Genomic DNA, 22,092 nt, shown 5'->3' with positions numbered 1-22,092 from the left:
TTTATATCCATGTAGCAGATTTTTTTAAATGGCCAAGGCACTCAAATAATAAGAAAACAAATAATGAAAAAGTCTGCAATGTTTCTAATACATGAAAAAATCTCAACTTTATACTCTACATTAATAATCATTTTTTAAAAATCATGTGCAGGAGAATATTTAGAAATAAGATGCCTTAAAGAGGGAGTGCTGAAACTGCAGCAGCCCCACATGCCACACACAGGATTTTGTGAGGCACCAGCGTCACATACAACTGGGGGGCTGGTGCACACGTACTTACCGGTGCGTCTGCCACAGGCGAGGTCTGTGTGAACAGTTGGGTATTCAGACTGTCCCCTTCCCAGTGGTGTGAGCAGAAGAAGTTTCCTGATTTATCAGTTGGAGATTCCACCTAAAAGCATATAGAAAGTGCTTTGTTGTTTCTAGAACTTCCTATGAAACATGTACAGTCAGGAGTATATTTCTGGCCAGTCCCTCAAATACTTTTATAAAGCTATGTTGCTAACTTACACTATCAGCTCAATTTGCTCTATCTTCTGGATTCAACAAAGAACCACTGATGGCAAATTTAAAATGTGACTAGCTCCAAATTTACTGCCCCTGTAAAGCTCCTACGTTTTCAACCAATGTTCTGATTTTAGGTGTTTATTCTATTAAGAATATATTTTAATGATACACCTAGTAGTGTTGTGTCTGTCAAGGATTTTATTTTGGTGACATGAAAGATCTTTTGGTGACAAAAGACTGGTTTTTAGTCACACTTCTGGTAAAACTCTCCATTACTAAATAAGCAAATCAGATTTTTAGCTATGAAAAAACAAATACTTATCTTTACATGAAAATAAATTCAAGAAGCACTGTATCTAACCTGCTGGAAAACAGCTAACAAGCTAAAACTTTGATCCTTGCAGGTTAGATTCCCTTTTTTTATTTTTATTTTTATTTTTTTTGAGACAGAGTCTCACTCTGTAGCCCAGGCTGGAGTGCAGTGGTGCGATCTTGGCTCACTGCAAGATCTGCCTCCCGGGTTCACGCCATAATTCTGCCTCAGACTCCCGAGTAGCTGGGACTACAGGTGCCTGCCACCACACTCGATTAATTTTTTTGTATTTTTAGTAGAGAAGGGGTTTCACCATGTTAGCCAGGATGATCTCCATCTCCTGACCTTGTGATCTGCCCGCCTCGGCCTCCCAAAGTGCTGGGATTACAGGCGTGAGCCACCGCACCTGGCCTCCCTTTTTTTGATACAATTAATTAAAGATACTATTATTTTAATTTAAATTCCAATTCTTCAAATCTAAAAATGAAATATCAACTTTCTATAATCAGTAATGTTTAAAAGTACATTAAAAACCTGTTTCCCTCCCTCTTCTTGATACTCTCTAGCATGTTTTCTGTTCAAACATGAAGTAGATAGAGATGGCTTGGCTTCCCAAAGGAAAGGTTGATGATGCCTACAGTCTGGCAGTACCTTTTCACTGCACCTTGTATGAAAATCTTGCATGAGAAGTGGTGGTGTTGAGGCAGACACATCAGGCTGCACACAAGGAACAAAGGGGGCAGGATTCTCAGCTTGTTGCTTCCAAAGGATTTCGTGTTTACCTCTTGTTTGATTTTCTTCAGTAAGGGTGGTCCATTTTCTTGAAACTCAGCAACAATTCCAGATTCATCAGATTCCTGTTTGATCACATCCTGCAGATCTTCTACTAGATGAGAGGGTGTCTGAGGCTAAAGGGAAGAGTGGGTATTTTTGCATCAGAGAGAACTCCTGGTGGGACTAATAAACCAATGAAACCCAAGAACTTTTCTAGAACTTACTAGCATCTTCAGGGGACCGTATTTAATTTCTTGAGCTGCAAGTGCATGTTTGAATGGTGTAGGAGTTCTTGGAGAGCTTTCTAAGATTGACCTTTTGATAGCTGGGGTTCTAAAACTTTAAAAAGAAAACAAGCAGTGGCTCAATAAAAAAGAATAAATGTCCCTACATGGCTTTACCTGTTACATTTAATATTTTTCCACTGAATACAATAAACTCTGTTCCGGATATGGAATTGGGGTATGCTGATTAATCATATTATTCGTTAAGAAAAAGGGAATATGCATATCACATATTTTCAAAGATTTCAAAATATTATACCCCGAAGACTAAAAGCATTAAATGATTTAACATCTTTCCTTAATGGCTCTGAAGACACATGTAGTGCCTATGATCTGTATAAGACTATGAGCATCAAGAAGACCTGATGTCATTTACAAATCAGTTTTCCCTATTCATGAAAACAGAGCCCATGCTACAGAACATGTTAACCTTTTAAAATTTACTTTTTGTACTTCGAAATAAGAGTGCATTTCTTTTCAAGGTTTCTGATAATTCACACTTTCTCTACCATTTCTCTGAATTGATTAAGGCTTTATTGAATAAAAATGACTGCTTACTCATCCCTTGGCTTCTAATCATATAATATTCCTGGGGATGTCAGAAGAGGTCCTATCTACACATAAATTCAAAAAGAAAAAATAAGATTAAAAAATACAAACTAAAAGTAAATAAATAAAATTAAATAAAAATACAAACTAGGTAAGAAACCATACTCGTTCTTATTCTGAAGCTTATAATAAGAGAGGAAAGAGGTTGAAAATCTGGCTTTCATAAGAAGGCCTTATGGAGGGAACAAACAAACTGAATGGAAAAGTTTTATGAAAACTACTTGTGCATATATAGGACATTTTGGAGCAAGTTACAAAAGGTAATCTAGTTTATCTTCCCATCTTCTACCTGTAGGTAGTTGTAATATGCCCAGGACAGATATATTCAATGTGGGAATGGACATGATTATATATAAATGGTCAGTAAAATTATGCACATACAAGTGGATCAGACATCTGGGAACTATATTCCATTAATTAAATATAAGTAAATAAGATAAATCATTTTATTCCTGAACCAAAGACTTACACAGTATTTTCCTTTTGAGTTTTCACAGTCTGGTCTCTATGAAATGGTGTTGTAACAGTCAATTTGTGACCAATGAGGGGGGTGGAAGTTAAAGAAGGCATTTCCAAGTCTGAGTTTTCATGGTTACTGGAAGTGTTTAAGAACTAAATATGGAGAGAAAGAAAAAAATTACTTAAATTAGATGGTAATTCTTTATTCTCCCCAATTTAAAAATCACACCTAGATAACAAGAATGTTTTACTGACCCACTATATTAAATAATAAAGATGCTAACAAGCATGTTATGTTGACTAGGGTATTGTTTTATTTCAATTGAGCACCCAGGATTTGCGTGTGGTTTCCAAGAAATAAAATTTAGGGTCAATGCTGAAAAACTTGCAAAACTGTGAGAAAATACCCTCAATAAATGACACTTGTCATTAAAGAGAATGAGATGTGGTCTTTATTAACATTTAAAAGGCTTTAGTGATTTTGGGGAAAATAATAGTTAATAATTAATAGTTTCCTTTCATACTATGTTTTTTCTCTTTAATAATCTATGAACCAAAATTAGTATTACAGAAGGTTTACATTATGTGGAAAATTCTTGAATAATAAACTGGGTCTCTCAGAACACTAAAGTTCTGGGAAAAAAACTAGGTGTTCCTTGAACAATTCCAAGGTAAAATAAATTTGGGAAACACAACATATCGTAATCTCCTCCCAGAAATTCACAAGGCACAACGGCATGTTAATAACTCTGAGAAGGCCTGCAGTTCAAAAAAAAAGTATTTAAAGAAATGGGGTCTCGCTACGTTTCCCAGGCTGAACTTGAACTCCTGGGCTTAAGCGATCCTCCTGCCTTAGCTTCCCCAGTAGCTAGGACTACAGGCCCATGCCACTATGCCCAGCTAAGAAACCTACTCTTAAGTTTGTTTGATTCGGTGTTTCCCAAATGTATATACCTATATCATCCCTAAATCTGTTCTTAAAACAAATTCAACAGATACAATTGGAAAAATGTTTTACAGTGCCAAATTATCTATTAATTTTAATTATTTAAATAATTTAGGAACACAAATCTCTGATAAGAACTGTGATTTTCATGCCTGAAAAAAGCTGTATGAAAAAAAATATTCGCTGGCAAAAACTGCACTAATAAAATAGTATGGCACAACTCAAAAGAGCCAATGTTGAGAAACTGAAATTAAAAATATGTTTTTCCTTAAGCATTTGTTTCTCATCCTCTTCCCAAACTCTTCCACTTAAAGATGAATTGGAAACTTTAAATTTTCTAGCTTTAAATTTTCTAGTTGCAACCCAAATGTTATATAAACACAATTTGGTTCCCTCCTCCCCTGGGTCAGTGAATCGCATAAGAATAAATGAACAACGAGGAAGAAATGATGTTAACAATTTTAAAGGGAGGGATCAGATGAGAGAAAAAGAAAGGGACAGAAATGTTAAACTCTAGTGTTGAAGGAAATAAAAATACGTTTCATGCAACTATCTGTCAAAACCACCCAAAAAGTAAAAGAGGGAGAATGATGCCAAAATCAACAGTTAGCCTGCAGACAGCCTAAACTTTGGGAGGCAGTATAACTTAGCAACAGCTAGATTCAACGACGGAATGAAATCAGCGAAGGCAGCAGTAATTAGTCATTTGTTCCGAAGTATTAGTTTCTAGATTATTAAGGCTCAGGTGTCTGTTGAAAATGAGTAACAGCTGTGCAGAAATTGTGTTCTACCTGCGAGGGAGAGAAGGGTAGGCTTTTGACAGGGGAACGCTTGGGAGTTGAACTGCTGACGTCAGCAAATATGAAGGAGCTAGAGTCTCCAGTGGCTAAGGGGCTGGCCTGGCCCCGGCCCCGTTTTTTTCGAAGGATGACCAGTGGAATTGTGCTGTGCCTCGCAGGAGGTAAGACCTTGGGTGGGTCAAGTGAACTCTCACTCAACATACGTTTGTTCACCCTTGGGCTAGGTTCTCCTGCAGGTTTAGTCCCATTGCCCTCTCTTTGCTGAAGCTGTAGGGCTTTGCCTGTGTGATGTTGGCTAGGTGAAAAATCTGCTTCTTCAAAGAATTCAAAACTGCTGAGATCACACCATGATGAAGAATCCTGAAACAATGTGGGAGGCACAGAACTTTGAGACAGTGTGTGCCATCATCACCTGAAACACAGCACTGAGAGAGAGATGCTCAACACAAAGCAAACACTGGGCCCGTTGGTTTGGCTTCTTGAGCAACAGCTTCAAGATGAGCAGTTGCTCTATTATACTGCAGTAGAGCGGGGTCTAGTGGGCTGCCTCGAGGCCGGCCCTCTGATGTGCTGCAGGGACCTCTCAACACTCTACGTCTGCACGCAATGGAAAGCAAAATGAAGGCCTTTTCTAGATGGCATATTATGGCAATGGTCATCTCCTATCCAAGGAGTGTGCAGTAAAGGATTTTTAATCAACTGGGAAAGGAACCAAGTGTTTGCTGAGGAGGTGCTGAATACAAATTTGTTTCACAAAAGATGATTCATCTTAGTGAAGCAATGGGACCAGTAATCGATAATCAGCATTTTGTGGAAAGAGCCAGGTATGACCAAGGAGCTGATTATCACTTCAAATACACTAAAAGATTGCTTTCAGCTCTGAGTAAGCCAAATCATTAATGTGCTGTTCAAAAGCAAGACAAAATTCTAGAGAAGCACCATGAAGTAAGCAAAGAAAAAAAAAAAGTTAAAAGTAACTCAAACACCATTCCGTTCCCATAATCCAAGCTCTGCTTTATAAGTCATCAATTTGACTATCTTTAAAAATATGACTTTTGAAGGAAAAGTGTGAAAATGTGAAAAAAAACTCTTCCTTCAAAAGTTCCATTTTGTAAGTATTTATAAATACTTTTGTCTCGGTAGGCTATGAAATCAGATCTTTGAAAAAACATATTCACGAAGATGAAAATCATACTTCTACCTTTACATTAATATATGCTAATAACATCTTGGCTATAGAAAATGGCAATGATTTAAGAAAAGGGTTTTCTAATTTATCTTCCAGAATCGTTAACTTCCCTTCACAATTCTACTTACAGAATCTATAAATTGGAGTGTTTCTGCAAATTCTAAGAGGTTCTTAACATTATCCAGAATGGTGCCCTGGTGGACGATCATGCACCTTGCTGGCGAGGCGCTTTCTTCAGGTAGGGAGCCAGGATCCGCTGGCAGAGATGGAGTGGAGTGGTGTTCTCCCAAACAGGAAACAGGTGCACTGTCTCCATGAGGTCTGGTGTGGTCGGCAATGGTGGTGCTGTGCCACCCGGGGTAGCTGCATGTGTGGTTCTGTGTCTAAGGAAGGGGGAAGGGTGTAGAAATAAAGAGAGGACAGAAGAAAGGGAGAAGGAACTTAGCAATGAAGTTGCACAAGGTATCAGATGCTGTTGGAGGAAAGATAAGAGTAGTTGCATCATCCCAAACTTACGCCTATGAAACAGTTGTCAAGATGTTTCCTTTTATCAATGCAAGACCCTGTTTTTAATAGTGCTAGAGGTTGTACCTATATGATTACCTTGTTATCATTTTGTAAAAATGTCAAATCATATGTCTATATTTCGAAGTATAATTATCATATTGTCTTAAAATTCCACTTTAATATAATTTGCCAAAGGTCCATAAATGCTTGCTGTGAGTGAAGAACTGAAGAACTGTCCTATTTGCATTCTAACCACAAAAAAGCTAGAGGACTCAGGAGTTAGAGTTGCTTTGATCTACACATATTCTTGTTGCTTCTATCCCTTTCTAATGCTACAGATTGCACTGATGCAGTGAAGCGCTGCCAAATCAACGTGGTTAGGAAAGCAGAAGAGCAAATTAACAGAAGTCTCCTTACAGTATGACCACACAACAGGAGAAATTGCAAAACATTAACTAAAGTTAAAAAGTGGTCGAACTAGCATGTGCACATAATCATCTTATTATTTAACAAAAAATAAATTTACCCCTAGGAATACCTACTGGGCATCACTTCTGTTTTATTGTCTTTGTTGGTTAACTACATATGTTACAAAGCACATGGAGCCATCCCAGTTGGCTGCCCAGTCGCTAAAGATGTCAGAATTCAGTAACGGCCCACATAACTTTCACACATGCAAATAAAAGAGAGCAGCTAATGTTATTTATGAAGAGGTTTTATATATAACCTTTTACATGTATATACTGAACATGCATCAAATCATGTCTGAAATTATAAAATATGAAAATATAGGTTAACAAAATAATAGGAAAAAACAAAAATGGTACCATATAGATACATAGCTCTGTAGAAAATGCAGATTTTCATTCATTTTATCTTTGCTAGTCTAAACTGATTATAGTCCTTCTGAAGAAAAAAAAATTGATGGTAACAATCATAAGTGGATATTGTATTTTTATTGCAATTACAAAAAGACTGCTTCCAATTTAATCAGCATATAATCTGATACCAACTACATTTTACTACAAGCAACTTCTTGTGTTGAGACATTCTGAATGGACACATGGAGCCTTGGTAAGTGTAATATTTAGAAGAGAAGAGTGTTTAGGTAAACTGAGGCAAAGCTGCTATCCCCTCATTCAAGCACATGATGACAGTCTTACTGGTAGCGCCTGTTGTCCTTTTAGCTCATTCTCGGTTGACATTAGGAGCAATTCTAATTCCTTGATTCGCTTTTCCTTCTCAGGGTCTTCATCATTATAGTGTCTCTGAAATTACAAGGTAAGGGAAATAAAGACAAAGTTCTGATTGGAAGCTGCAAATACAATGGGTGTAGCCAATACAGTCATGAGGTACCACACAGCCCAAAGAGCCTCACTGTGACAACACCACCAACCAAATTTGGCTCCTACAGAAATCTTTGTGAATCTTATTTCAGACTTAAGGGAGTGATGTGAAATCTCAGGCTAGAGTGGATGCTGACTGATAAGTTATTTCACCTTGCAACATCAAAGAATCAGAAAATTCCAGAGCAAACTCATTCTAGGAGACAAGATTAATAGATTGCTGGCCAAGACTCTGCTCTCCTCTCCATGTTCCCTTTCCTTTTTACTTCAGTTGCTCAGGTGAAAATATGTGTTTAGATGAAAGAAATAAGCATTTCTTAAAAGTGGTGCTTTGAACAGTGAATGATCAACGATCTTACCTGAATGGCGGCGGCAGCTGGCTGAGGGACATTGACTATATTTACATGTAACGCTACAGGGTATGGAACATGACTGGAGACCTAGATGCAAAAGACAAAACAAAGGCCACGTCATTCAGGGCTACGTATGCTTCAGGGGACTTGCCTTCCTGTTCTGGGACTGAGAGAAAAAAAAAACACTTTACTGATAAAATACACTAAACAAATTTTTAAAACCTTTTAATGTGAAATTTAGCCAGGCCTTTAAAATGGCTAAACAGCTAAAGGAACATAGTGAAAAATCCTTGGGAAGTGTTGATGAGTACTTTAAATTTTGGGAAGTGTTCCTTAATTAGAGAAAAACACAATAAAAAAAATAAAAAATATATTCTAAAATACATTACTGAATGTTTCAAAATTGTTTCTATGGGAAAAACTGATGGCACCAGCTGTTTGTAAATAAAAATATTTTTCTTGGAATAATTTTGAGTTTTAATAAAAAGCACAGGACTTCTTATGATAATTTATTCATCTGAGACCTTTCTGTAAAGTTTGTAGTCAAATCCATGAACAGACAGAGAAGAATAAAAACTATTTATGAACATGTTTTGCATATAATTTGCATATGAGCTCTCTATTCTTGGGTAAGTTTTATCATTTATTATTGTTAGTCTTAAGATTAAAGTTTCTCAATTTTTTTCCTCTTTCTTCTTCTTTTTCCACCTATTATGGATTTTCTCTTTCCCTAAATATAAATATCTAGAAATAAGGAAGGGATCACACTGATCCAATGGAGACTAAAAGGAGACATCAGAAAATGAATGTCACAAAGTTCTGCTCCTGACTCAGAGTAAGAAGGTAAACACTTACTGAGTGAATAAATTAAGACAGTCTGCCTGATCACTGCCAGAATGAAACGTACCATAACCACTGAATTTCAGTGTCAAACTCTCTCCTCTTTAAACATAATACTACCTTCCCTTTTCGTTTTGGAAGAGAAAAACATCTACAAATGCGACTCCATTCCCCTATTCTTCAATGGTACCTTAAGTAAATTTACATTCAAAGGTTGCCTTCAAATTAGATTTGAAGCAGCAAGTTAGAATCGGACAGCTCGTTTTCTAGTCAGCACTATCTCTATGAGTTGCGTCATCCTGGGCAAAGCACTTACCATCCTCGTTTCTGGAGACATAAACCAGGGGTAACAAACAATACCTACACCCTATCTACTTCAAGGGCATAGGTGAAGACTGGCCATGATCATGCTCTGGAAAGTTCTCTGAAAAGTATACAACTGCAAAGTATGATTATTACCTGGAGCTAATCTAACCATCTCTCCCATTACACTAGATTCACAGGAATGGCTTACATTTTGTGCTTCAGAAATGTGGTAATAGGAATAGTCGTTGTTAACAGTGGGCTGGCCAGTTGTAGGGAGTTGAGCTGTAGGTGGAGCCTGAGTAAAACCCATCAAATGACTGTTCTTCTGGAAGCTTGTGGCCACGGCTGGCTGGCTGGCTTTTGAAGACTCCTGCAGATAACCTTCCTGTTCAACCTTCCGACGCATTGTAGAATTCCAGTGGTTCTTGATAGCATTATCAGTTCTGCACAGAAATATATCACACAAATTTCACAAACAAAAATTTCAATTCAGATTAAAGTGAATTGACAGAAAACTGTTTCTAACAGAGACCTTTCCCTTGGACCTAATAGTTGTTTTCTCTTTTTAATTGTTTCCTTCTTCTCCACCCCCTAAGATCAGGTTTTCTCTATTGCCTAGTTAGAAATCCATAGACTGCTCTTAGTTACACAATCTGGAATGCATGTCGTTTTCTAGAAATATCAGTATCTTTTAACCATTTCATTTCCTTGGTAAAGGAGTACTTTCAATACAATAATGCTTCATGTTTATTCTGACCGGTCGTGGTACAAGATTCCAACACAATGTAAAGTTCCAGCTGCCTTGGAGAAATTACTCCTTTGAATGTGGCACAGCAGGGCCTACACACCACGAGAGGGACATGGTGAAGTTTGGTGGATGATAAGATGCTGCTGATGAAGAATACTTCACTTTTATCTCTCAAAGCACTAGTGAGAACTTTTGAGACCAAAAAACCTCCTACCCTTTGAAAGCCACCCCAATTGTTTTCCGAATCAGACAGAGATGAGAGTGGAAAATGGGATCCCGAAGGGAAAGATCCTAACCCCTAGTATATTTTCAAACAGCAACGCATTTTTACTAAAGTCTTTCCATTCTCAGGAAAACAGTTTCTCAATTCAAAAAAACCGTTTAAGCCTCCCTTTTTCTATTTCAATGGGGGTGGGGGAATGTATGCTAAAGAAAGAGGAAGTTCAATAGCCCTGTTAATTTTGAGAAGAATCAGCAGTGTATCCTCTCAGGCCATATGGGAGGAAAGGCCTCTTTTTACCAACCTCTTAAAATTTCTAAGTTTATACTGAACTACAGAGGTGCAAATGCTTTGGAGCATCACTAGAGAATACTATATAAACTTTCTCCTGGATTATGAAGCTCAAGAATAAAACTATTTTTAATATTTTCGATCTACATCATTTTAATGCAAGATTTATCATTACAAGTATTGCTTTCCAAAGTAACAAAATCTGTTATATACTACTTAAGTGGGAAAAATGGGACAAAAATGAGCTTCCATAGTTATCCCTTATAATGAGGTCATTTTCTTGCCTTGTTCATTAAAAAGAAAGCATTATTACCCTGACATTATTCAAAAACCTGGAAGTGGTATGAGAATTCAAGAAATACATTATTTCTTTAATCAATGAAGTAAAAAATTAAGCAAAGTGGTATACTGAAATGAATACTGGTGGCCAGGTATGGTGGCCCATGCCTATAATCCCAGCACTTTGGGAGGCAAAAGGATTGTTTGAGGCCAGGAGTTTGATACCAGCCTGGGTAACATAGCAAGATCTCATCTCTACAAAAAATATTTTAAAATCAGCTGGGTGTAGTGGGGTGCACCTGTAGTCCTAGCTACTCAAGAAGCTGAGGTGGGAGGATCCCTTGAGCCCAGGAGTTCAAGGATGTATTGAGCTATGATCATGCCACTGCACTCTGTCACTCATGTGTGACAGAACAAGCCTCTGTCTCTAAAAAATAATAATTAAAAAAAATTAAAAGAAATGAATGATGGTTATCAGGAAAATGGTAGCTGAGTTCCTTTGAGTCACTTAACCAGCTACGGGAACTGCCAGAGACAAACTGTCTTCAGTTTCTTTCTATGCATTTAGAGTTTTATAGTTTACCAAGTCCTTTGACATTCATTTTACTTGATCCTAACACTGGCCCTGTATGATTCATTTTGGAAATGGGGAAATTGAGGCTGGGGAAAGCTAAATGTCTTCACCCAGGGCTCACTGTCAGGCGGATCCTGGAAGTTCTCAACCAAATAAACTCTAAGATGTCTTCAATCTCTAAAAGCTATGTAGCTGGTTTATCTAATAAAAACACTTATGACTGATGAAATATCATTTACTCACCATACATTTAAAGCAGAATGTTCAATACCCACTCCCTCATTCTTCCCGATCAATATATTTTTTGACATATTATTACCGTCCAGGCAGTAGCTTTGCGATTTCTGCCCATCTGTTCCCCAGTCTCTTGTGTGCCTGGTAAATAATTCTGTCTTCCTCTTCTGTCCAGGAGGTTTTCTTAACTTCTGGATTCAAGTGGTTATGCCACCTCTCCCTACATTGTTTTCCAATTCTCCCCTTTAAGTGCTTGGCAATAACAGACCAACGTTTCGGACCGTATTTCTGTACAAGCTCTATCACCTTCAGACAAACACACAAAAATAACCTATGTTTTAAAGTTATGTAATGAGTCAGTATAATCATTCTTCAGTGTTACAAGATCTTTAGAAAATTTCCAAAATTTGCTTTCATTCTTGGAAATATGGGAATAGAGTCCTCTACTTCCTGTTTGCCCATTTTACCTGCTTCCTCAAATAGGAAAATATTAGCATTTTGGGAATATTCTTAATTATGATTCACACACCAATGAAGAAAGAACTTACTCTCTGATCTTCTTCTTTGGTCCAAGGACCCTTGATGAGCTCAGGGTTTAGTACTTTCTGCCATCGGTGCTGGCACTGCACATCTGTTCGATTCTAGACAAAGTATGCACCACAATCAAGATATAATGTGATAAGCACATGAATTTTTTGTTGTAATAGGAATCACACATAGACCATATGCAGTGAAAATATTTAAGAACATTTGAGAGCATGTTTACAGCTCATCTATCCCTCATTACTTACAGGCTACAGAACATGCAAGTAATATATCAAAGTTGCATTTAAATTAGACACTCTGCCTCCTGAGGGAAACATTCCTGCCACATGATCTAAAGGACCATCATACTACACATGTGCCTGCCAAGTTAACCTTAACTTCAGATACTTTTGCAGAGTATCTACATAGCCTGAGGCTTGACAGAGATTCTATGTTGTCAGGCTTTCATGGAAACCGCCCTAAAAGACTAAAGTTTGCTTCCCATTCAGACAACAGATGCGCTTCAATCCAGGACCAAAGTATTTATATTGCAGAAAGAATAAAGATGCATAAAAGATAGGTCCTATGTTACAGGAGTTTGTAATCTTCTAAGAAGGAAAAAGACAGGTAGATGACTATCACAGAGGCTGAATTTGATTCATCTGGAAGAAAAGACCAAAGCAAAATGATACTGAAGTGAGGAGAGACGCATCTTCTTAGGAGGAGAAATGGTTTCCTTGGGAGGAGTCTTGAAGAGCCCTTCATAAGGACTTCGAAGGATGGACAGAACTTTAATTGGTGACATAAAGGGAGAATATTCTAGGAAGTGGGAAGACCAGGAGCAAAAGCCCAGAGGAGGGAAAGCAGAAATAAATTCAAGCAAACCTGCTTAGAGAGAGGAAGTAGGAAACAGAACTGGAGCTGTAAGTTGGGGCAATAGAGGAGGGCCTCTGTGTGCCAGGTCAAGGCAGTTTACTTAATTTGTGAGATTCTGTCACTGTGGTTGGTTTTGAAAAGATAAGGTACAGCTGCATTTTAGGAAGTTCCACCTGCCAATGGTGTTTGGGATGAATGGAAAAGTAGAAAACTGGCTGGGCAGAGTAGCTCAGGCCTGCAATCCTAGCACTTTGGGAGGCTGAGGTGGGCAGATCACTTGAGGTCAGGAGTTTGGGACCAGCCTGATCAATATGGTGAAACCTTGTCTCTACTAAAAATACAAAAATTAGCCAGGCGTGGTGGCGGGCACCTGTAATCCCATCTACTAAGGGGGCTGAGGCACGAGAATCCCTTGAACCTGGGAGGTGGAGGTTGCAGTGAGCTGAGATCGTGCCACTGCACTCCAGCCTGGGAAACAAAGCTAGATTCCATCTCGAAAAAAAAAAAAAAAAAAAAAAAGAAAGAAAAATGGAAAACTACAAGTGGGGAAGCCAGTTAGGAAGTTATATGATAGTCCAAATTAGTCCAAATGAGAGGGCAGGAGCCTAACCTTCAGCACAGCCATGAGAACGCAAAGGACGAGACTGACTATAAAGGAATTCCAGGGTCCTTAGTAACTGCTTAGATGTAGGGGTTGGGGGAATGTGATAAGTCAAGAAAGGTCTCCAGAATTTTAAACCTTGGTGCCAAAAGTATTGCTATTGACAAAAAAAGGGAATTTAGGAAAAACTGACTTGGAGGAAATATCAAGTTTAATCATCTACCATGTAACAAATCATCAAAATACTAATTATCCTATAAATGAAAAGATAAAACAAGAAGCAATTGTTTTTAAAATTTGATAATCTAAATTATAATAATTGATTCTAATCACCTAAATTCTAATAATTTAATTATATGCATTATAATATAAAATATAAGTTATGGGTAGGGCATTTCTCCCATTTCTTAAATGTGAGTAAATTATACACTATCTTAATAACTCCTCCTAGAATACTTTTATAGAAATCTTTGGGAGAAGCTTTCCTTTTGTTATAAGAAAAAATTACTAACTTACCGGGAGATAATTGGCAATAACTTTCCAGTCATCTGTTCCATTCTGTTCCACCAGCTTCTTCAGTTTTTCATCCTAAGACATTTAAAGGTAATACTAGGATATCAGTTATTTACTATATAACTCTGTTCAAGTTAAAGTGAATGAGGGAACGAATCTAGAATAAAAAATCTCTCTAAAGTATCCAAATACAGCAGATATTAATGTAATATATGGACTTGGGAGTATAGATTTATTTAGAGTCAGACCAGAGTTGGCATCTTGACTCAACTATTAATTGTGTAAAGTGGGTATACCATTTTACCTTTCTGGGCCTTCGTATTGCCATCTATAAAATGGAAATTAACAGGGTTATTTGGGAATTACATGAGGCAATTTATTAACATGAGGCTGATATTAACAGGGTTATTTGGGGATTACATGAGGCAATTTTGCAAAACATTTATCATAATGCCTGGCATATATTGAGTGTTTATTATAAATAACAGCTTTACTCTGTTAGGAAAAAATGCATTCCAGTGCTAGATTCAGTACACATTTACCTATGGTAATAAATAGGATCTTGAGCAAGAAATAGAATATTTCCAGTTAGTTTAACTTTTTATAAAGAAATAAAGACCATTTTTAAAATTAAATTTGAAGGCTATATAAGAAAATCAGTTAGATTTAGATAGGCCAAATGTGTTAGAACACAAAAGACACTAAGCATTTCCAGCTAATCAGTTCTTTTAGTTTATATGTTATTCGCAATCCTACCAGTTCATAAGTATATAAATGCATTCCTTCTTATGTTTCTGCAAAGGTTAACATTCACACACAATGGAGGTCCCCGGTACAATACAGACACAAGAATTAGGAAACCAATGTTGACAACAGAACTTCTGTATCATAAGGATTATCCAAGTGGATAATCTTAATAGGTAAAATATGAATTTCCTATGGGCCTCTCTGGGAATCCTACCTGCCTGTTAAAAGGAGCTCTGGTTTAAATGAAGCAGAGAACAGTGAAACTGAAGAGGAGCCAATACCGTTTATTGTAACACGAATCACCCAAAATTAGTTGCAAAAATGTTTAAGAACATTAGAGAAACTTTTCTCCACATATTAATAATTTTGCTTCTAAAATATTTTTCCATTCCTACAAAATCAAACTTTTGATAAGCCAGCCGAAAAAGAAACAGGAGAAGCAGATGTGTCTCCATCCATTATTGGATGCTGTTAAAACATACCTTCATACAGATGGCTCTGTTAAGTATATCAAGGATATTAAATGAATACACTGTAAAAAGATGAGTTCTCTGAGTGTTTTGTTTTATTCTTTTGTTTGTTTTGTTTTTGGGAGTAGCAAGTCATTCACTTATTGAAAGAACATTTATTAATATCCTACTTTGGGTCAAAGCACTTGTGAATTCAGGAAACACAAAGATGAATAGACATGAGCCCTACCCTCAACAGACTTGCAGTCAGCTGGAGGAGGTATATATGTCCCGGCAATAATAAAGTAGAACACGCACCCATGCATGGGATCACAGGAGGATGCATCCAATCCTGTCCGGCGAAGCCAGGGATGGCTTCACAGAAGAGGTGATGCCTTCATGGGTAATGTAAAAGTAGGAAGAAGAGGCGGGACAAAAGGATGAGAACTCAACAGGCAGAAGGAAACATAGATGAAGCCTAAAATGAGAAGAGGACATTCAAAGAACTGCAAATAGTGTGGAAATGGATAATATAATGAAGTGGGGGGCATAGGGCACGCTGTACATGTGGGCTAGGATAAGATCTCAAGGAGCCTGCTAATGAGCTTGAGCACCTGTAGTTTAGTTGAAATTTTGTTTTTTATAAATTATACACTCTATTTTCTGCATCTTGATAAAATGATTAGTTACCTCTTCCCGGGTCCACCTTGTTTTCCCCAAGTGACGCTTTCCAGACTTGGGAAGCAGCCCATCATAGTCATGGTCACACATCTCAAAGTCCTCATCATCCTCGTCACTGCTATATATGCTGCAGAAATAAGAATGAGTAGACGTGGGCTGAAACAAGAGGATTTAGACTACTACTGGATTACAAAACTTACACAAAACTCCTCAACAATCTTTTCAAAGGTTATGAAGACAAAACTTTGAAAACTTGCACAACAAGATTGTTTGCTGCATTCTGTTGCTCTAGTATTGTAAACTGGTTCTGCTGTTATGGGTATCCACAGATACGGCCAAGGACCTGGCACCTTCCTATTCCCCTGCATGTCTGAACCTGCTGTTACTATTAGACCAGGGACAAGTTACACATTTGGCTACCTTCCAACCAGTGGTTTAAGTTGAAAACGTAAGGTTAAGGACAAGAAAAGGAACAAGAACCCATGTCCTTTATGTAAGTGCACACTCAAAATCTTTGGCATTTGTCACCTCGTTTAAATAATATTTCTCAAACATAATAAACAATTCAACTATGCTATTCCAATGGGGTTTTTGTTTTATCAAAAGAAGAAAAAAATCAAGAAGTAGTATACCCCAAAACAGAATTATAGTGATCCCATAAAGTCTAGAGGATTAGGAGAATCTAAGAGGAAGGGATTTTAAAACCGAAGCAAAGATAAGAACATTGAGTGATCAAACTTTAATGTTTTGTAAATAAAATTAATACCAAATTGCTCACAACTCCAGGCCTGGTTGATCCAACTTGTGCCCATGTTTACAATACTTAGTTTCTAGAGTAACTAAGTGAATAATTAGGCCACTTGTTAGTCAGAGTCTTACTTACTCTTGTTTTTTCTGTCTCTGACAGAATGGTGTTTGAAATATTATAAAATGTAACCTAATCCAGAAGGGATTTCCCCAGAAGAAATCCGTGGATTTAAAAGAACCCATTACTATTTTCGAAAGCTTTTTCTTTTGTTTAGTTAACCTAACCTAGGAAATTTTATGACTTTTGAAGAAGTAACTATATGCTTACTGTTTGTTAATCATATACTGGTTAGATGACAATAATTTTACAGACACAGTTTATTTTATAGTTTTCCTTATAAAACTTAAAATAGGAAAAATACTATCTTAGAAACTTCACTAAAATTTGTCATTGCAATGTTGGGAAACTCATTAAACTAAGACCAATAAAAACAATGATATAAAGCCATATCATAATGTAAATCATTGTTTTTAAAAAGAAGTTATATTCATTGCAGGTTCTGTCCTTCCAAACTAACTCGCATATGCATATTACCAGCCCCCTACAAGTGAAGTTGAAGTGCTTACCAAAAATCCTGAATTGGAGGTTCTTATAATTTAAAGCTATTATTTTAAGCAACAATCTGAGAGTCCAGGTTGTATGGTGACATGATGTAATCCAAATTTAAAATACCACCACCACCAAATAAAATCCCAGGAAATATATATTTATAATCTGTAATAATTCCTTTCATTTAGTGTCTGTATTTTGAAACAACAGTCTAGTTCTGTTTTCACTGTCAACAGGAGGCACTAAACAACTTCTGAATAAGAACTACAAAAATATAAAACACGATATGGCAAAGCAAAAAAAAAAAAAAAATGCTATAAAGCCCAGAGGTGTAAGTCTGCATCTTTTGAAAGATTCATAGGGAACTCCTTGGAAAGCCCCCAAATGCAGTCCCTTGTGAAATGTGAGAGACACCAAGAAAACCAGAGGAATCTGAAACTGCAGTCATAGATTCAAGTCGAATTAACTTTTCAGGTTTGGCTGGATCTAGAGGTCACATTTTCAGAACTGAGGACATTTTTCAGAGTAGTCATTGAGCACCTCTCTCTCTTGGCAGCAGTTTAACAACCCAGGAACAAGCAACCTATTCAGCCGCCCGCAGGGGGCAGCCAACGTCAGGTGAGAGCACGGGAATCAACAGGACTAGGGTTCTGGAGGCAAAGGTTCTAGTCTAGCCTCCATCTAGCTGTATGACTTGGACAAATCACTTCCTCTCTCTCAAGACTTCAGTTCCTCGCCTTTACATAAGGGCTTGCTTGGATCCTATTTCTAAGGTACTTTCCAGCGCTAATACATGACCATGCCATGTCCTTCCGTGCCTCTTAAAAGCTAAGCACGGAGGCAAAGATGTGCAAAACCAAGGTCTTGGGGGCAAGGTGGAGGGTGACTTCTGCAGGACCTGAAGGGGCCAGGACGCAGCAGGGCGAGTCCGGGGCTGCTCACCCTCCTAGCTCCTGAGTCTCCCTGCCAGGCTGGCCACCCAGGCTCGCCTTTGAACTTTGCATGCGATTTGCTTGCTCTAAGTCGTCCTAGTAGCATGATTAATTTCTACTAAGGAACCTGAAATAACTTTTCCTTTATCTGCTCTGACAAGATCTCAGACCCAACAGTCAGAGGATTTTCAAAGGCTGATTTCAGGGTTGATGCACTCGACTCCCCACCTGCTAGACCCGGTGTGGTTACAAGAGTACAACTATGAATGTTACATTCTGTCAAGGAAACAAACCGTGCAAAGAAACGAAAAAGAAAAGAGGTGCTGGGGGTTGGGAAGAGGGAGGGGAGCGGGAGGAAGTGCCTTGTGGCCGCTACTGTGATTCGGAGGGGTTCAAACTCATTTCGCTGACCTGGTTAATACAATCCCTGCCGAGTTGACGCTCGCCCTTGCAAGAAACGGCTCCGAGCCCGCAGTCGGGTTTCTCTTCCCCCTGAGGCAGGTTCAAGGCTCCCGCCCCTCCCAGCCGCCTCCCCTCAGGGCTACCTGGAGCCTCAGGGAACCTGCGCGGCCCCGCCCCGCGGGGGCGGCCGAGACCTCGGGGCGCGGAGCCTCGGCCGCGCCTCCTCCCAGCACCCCTGCCCGACTCCCTCCTCCTGCTGCCAGTTTCAGCTCTCGGAAAAAAAAAAAAAAAATACAGATGATCCCAGTAGCTGTCCTGTGAAGTCCTAAAGGTGAAAAGTGGAGCCCTCGAGGGCACACCGCCCCGCGCGGCCAGGTTCCGGGGGAGGCATAGGGAGTCCGGAGCTCCCCCAAGTCGCCCTCTCGTCCCTAGAGCCCAGCCAAGCCCCGGCGCTGCTCCCCGCCCAGCCCAGCCCGCGGGTGCTGCTGCAGGATCTCCACCCACGCTCTTTGCAACTTCCCAGCGCCGCGCGGGGACCAGCGTCCGCAGGCTCAACAACAAACCAGTAGGAGAAAATCAAACAACCTAAGGAAAGGCGAATGGATTTGCTTTGCCTCCACGGACTTCTCCCTAGAACTCCTTCGCGAGGGTCTGTCCGGTCACCGCGCCTCGGCCGGGGCGACCTAAGGCGGCTGAAGGAGGGTGCGAGGAGGCGCGGCGACCTCAGCCGCATCCACGTGTGCGCGCCGCGCAGGGACCTTTCGCCTGGGAGCAGAGCCCGCGGGGATCGCGTCCCGGTTGCGCGGCAGCGGCCTTGGGTGCTGCCGGCCTCGGTCCCCTTGAGCCGAGTGGCGACCGCGACGGCTGCCGAGCTAGCCCTGGCACCCGCCGCTCGCAGGGAGCCCCGGCGTGTGCTGCTGGGGAAGTCCAGAGGCCGGTGGAGGCTGGGGAACCAGCAAATGACAGTTCGGACGAGCATTTCCCTCCTCCTCTCCCTCTTCCCATCTGTCCGGCCAAAAATGTGAAGGGATTGCACCCATCTTCCCGGCGAGCCTCCCTAAGTGCAGTGACATGTGCGACGCCGGTGCGTGTGGGTGCGCGTGCAATGTTTGCAGTGGAAATAAAAGCCTTTCAGAGAATAATGATTCGAACCTCCAAAACCAGGTCTTAAGACAATTTGCAAAAGTAAAGACCCCTTTATCCCCCTAAAATCTGCTTTTCAGCCGCCTGTCAGCTGACACTGGTCCTCGCCTCCATAAAGAATGAATGAAATTTAAATGAACTACCTGCAGCTACTAAACAATCCAGCATTTTCCCTGTATCTGCCATATGCTCTGCACTTCCAAGTCCAAACATATCTCAATGCATCCAGCAATTACGCTGCGGATCCCTCGCCGACACCCGCGGCATCAAGCCAAGCACCTGGTGGGCTCCCCGGGGCTGGTGGGCACCGCTCTGCCCCCGGCTGGAACGTGCTGCTTTCTTTTTCCCCCTAAAGAAAAATGTATCCCCATGCAACTTGCAAAATGAGCCGCAGGGCGTGCTTCCCAACGTCCGGATACATTTCCCGCAAAGACTCTTCCATTCATCAGTCTCTGGAGCGGCTTCTGCTGCCGAGGCAGGGGCTCCAGGTCTTCCAAGAGTCTGACAGCCCCTCAGATGATCCCGGAACGAATTTCCACCTGCTCCCGGGTGCCTGGCGCCCTGCGCGACCCCGCGCGCCCCCGCCCTCGGTCGCCCGCCCGGCTCCCCGTTACCTGTGCCGGGGTCTTCGGGCCATGGCGCGGCGGGCGCGGGGCTCCGCCGAGAGCCGCGGGGACCGCACCGGGCTGCCGCCTCCCGCTGCCCGCCGCCTGCCTGCGTCCCTCCCCGGCTGCGCAGCGGCGCTCCGCACCGCCGGGGCGAAGTTTCTCAGGAGAAAGAGGAGGAGGAGGTCACGGAGGAGGAGGAGAAGGAGGAGGAGGAAACAGGTTGATATTAAAGTGTAAACTCTGTAAACAGAGATGCCATCAAACAAAGAGCTTTGGACACTCCCCCTCCCGCCAAATCTGGCGCCCCTGCAGTGCGCACGCGCCCTGCCCGCCGCCTCCGCGGTCGCCCTGGCTGCTGCCCGCGGGGCTGCAGGGCCGGCCGGGCCGCCGCTCCCATTCGGCGCTCGCGCTGCCGCGGTGCGCCTAGCGCGCCGCGAGGCCCGGGAGGCGCGCGGGCGGGGAGCCCAGGGCCGGGGGCCGCGGCGGCGCCTTTTCCTGAGCAAACCCCGCTCCCGGGCCGCGGCGGCGCCGACCCGCGCCAAGTCCCGCCGCCTCCCCTCCTCCCCAGCCGCCGCACCGCGGTCGCCCGGCTTCGCGTGCTCCCGGGCAGCGGGACCAGAGCTCCTCCAGCTCCCACTCACTGTCGCGGGGGCGGCAAGCGGTGGGGGGAAATTCCCGCACAGAAGATTGGATTTTCGTCAAGGTTTACAACTGTGCCCTCTGGAGACGGGGAAATTAGGAGTTGGAGGAGTAGGGGATGTGAGCATATGTATTCATAGGATGTTTGGCTAGGGTTTTTTTTTCCTTCTTAAATAAATAACATCTCTAATTTAACTTGTTAGTGACAAAGGACGCCTCAATACAAGTGGGCGGCAGCTATCACCGCTCACTAATGGAGCGCCCCGGCGGAGCTTTCACTCCCCTCCCGGATCCTGCAGCCGCCACCGTCGTATTGTCACATGTCCTTCACTCTCACCCCAGCACACACCCGGGCCCCACCCACCCCGCCCCGCCCGGGCCAGGCGGTGCCCACCGCACACCTCTGTTCCCCTCCCTGCACAGCGCGCGCACCCTGGATTGCACACCTGCCAAAAAAAAAAAAAAAAAAAAAAAAATACACGGGGGTCCAGACAGCCCGCCCCTAGCAGAACTCAGGAAACCCCACGTTTGCATGCATGGTTTTAGAAGTAAAACAGTTTGTGATTTTGGAGGTCGGTATCCCTGCTTAGTGTCATTTGAGGGCTCTGTTTTACGAGATAAAAGTCAGCAAAGGTTTTCGTGTTGTTTAATGAGGGTCTCCAGAAGTAAAGGAAGAAAATAAGTGCTGAATTTATAAGGATTGATGATTGGGGGGATTTTAGGGGAGTTTTAGTTTTACTTCCGTTTATAGATTAGAACCATTGGGGATTTTTTTTTTTTCATTCTCTGTACACACTAATGTATTTTTCCTTTAATCTTTTAGGAGTTTGAGACTTCTGCTGACTGGGTTTGTGGGTGTCCCATGTGCCCCAGCAGTTCAAACTTAGCTCAGAAAGCATTTTTTCTTACTAAAAAAGCATGTTCTTACTAAAATGAGTCATAATTTTATTAAACGGTGAAGCATGCGAGGTTTCAAGACTATCTGGTGTTTTAGACTTTCTTTAAAATTGTTATATAGTTTAAATCTTTATCAAGTATTA

The 22,092-nt window shown here is 41.1% G+C and overlaps 1 protein-coding gene across 11 annotated transcripts in view; it reads right to left on the bottom strand.

The window, feature by feature from the left end:
- The window catches only part of MYB (MYB proto-oncogene, transcription factor), a 37,544-nt gene extending 16,716 nt beyond the window's left edge, over window positions 1–20,828 (bottom strand). The window contains exons 1-14 of one of the 11 annotated variants that reach the window (XM_055264758.2): window positions 20,420–20,828; window positions 15,981–16,098; window positions 14,098–14,169; window positions 12,128–12,220; window positions 11,665–11,885; window positions 9,442–9,676; window positions 8,094–8,174; window positions 7,561–7,656; window positions 6,010–6,264; window positions 4,684–5,052; window positions 2,957–3,099; window positions 1,819–1,933; window positions 1,603–1,728; window positions 281–391 (exon numbers count right to left, since the gene is read on the bottom strand). In XM_055264758.2, the coding sequence (XP_055120733.1) occupies window positions 281–391; window positions 1,603–1,728; window positions 1,819–1,933; window positions 2,957–3,099; window positions 4,684–5,052; window positions 6,010–6,264; window positions 7,561–7,656; window positions 8,094–8,174; window positions 9,442–9,676; window positions 11,665–11,885; window positions 12,128–12,220; window positions 14,098–14,169; window positions 15,981–16,098; window positions 20,420–20,442 (2,058 nt within the window). In that variant the 5' untranslated portion in view covers window positions 20,443–20,828. Of the gene's footprint in view, window positions 1–280; window positions 392–1,602; window positions 1,729–1,818; window positions 1,934–2,956; window positions 3,100–4,683; window positions 5,053–6,009; window positions 6,265–7,551; window positions 7,657–8,093; window positions 8,175–9,441; window positions 9,677–11,664; window positions 11,886–12,127; window positions 12,221–14,097; window positions 14,170–15,980; window positions 16,099–18,671; window positions 18,752–20,419 lie in introns of those variants that run through there. The other 10 variants (XM_063622302.1, XM_055264768.2, XM_055264750.2 and 7 more) reach the window with 10 other exon arrangements.
- Between the last annotated feature and the right edge of the window lie 1,264 nt (window positions 20,829–22,092).

The sequence above is a fragment of the Symphalangus syndactylus genome, chromosome 2, assembly GCF_028878055.3.
Source record: "Symphalangus syndactylus isolate Jambi chromosome 2, NHGRI_mSymSyn1-v2.1_pri, whole genome shotgun sequence".
NCBI lineage: Eukaryota > Metazoa > Chordata > Mammalia > Primates > Hylobatidae > Symphalangus > Symphalangus syndactylus.
Note: the sequence above shows the minus strand (reverse complement) of the source record. Positions and strands in the feature narration are given on the sequence as shown.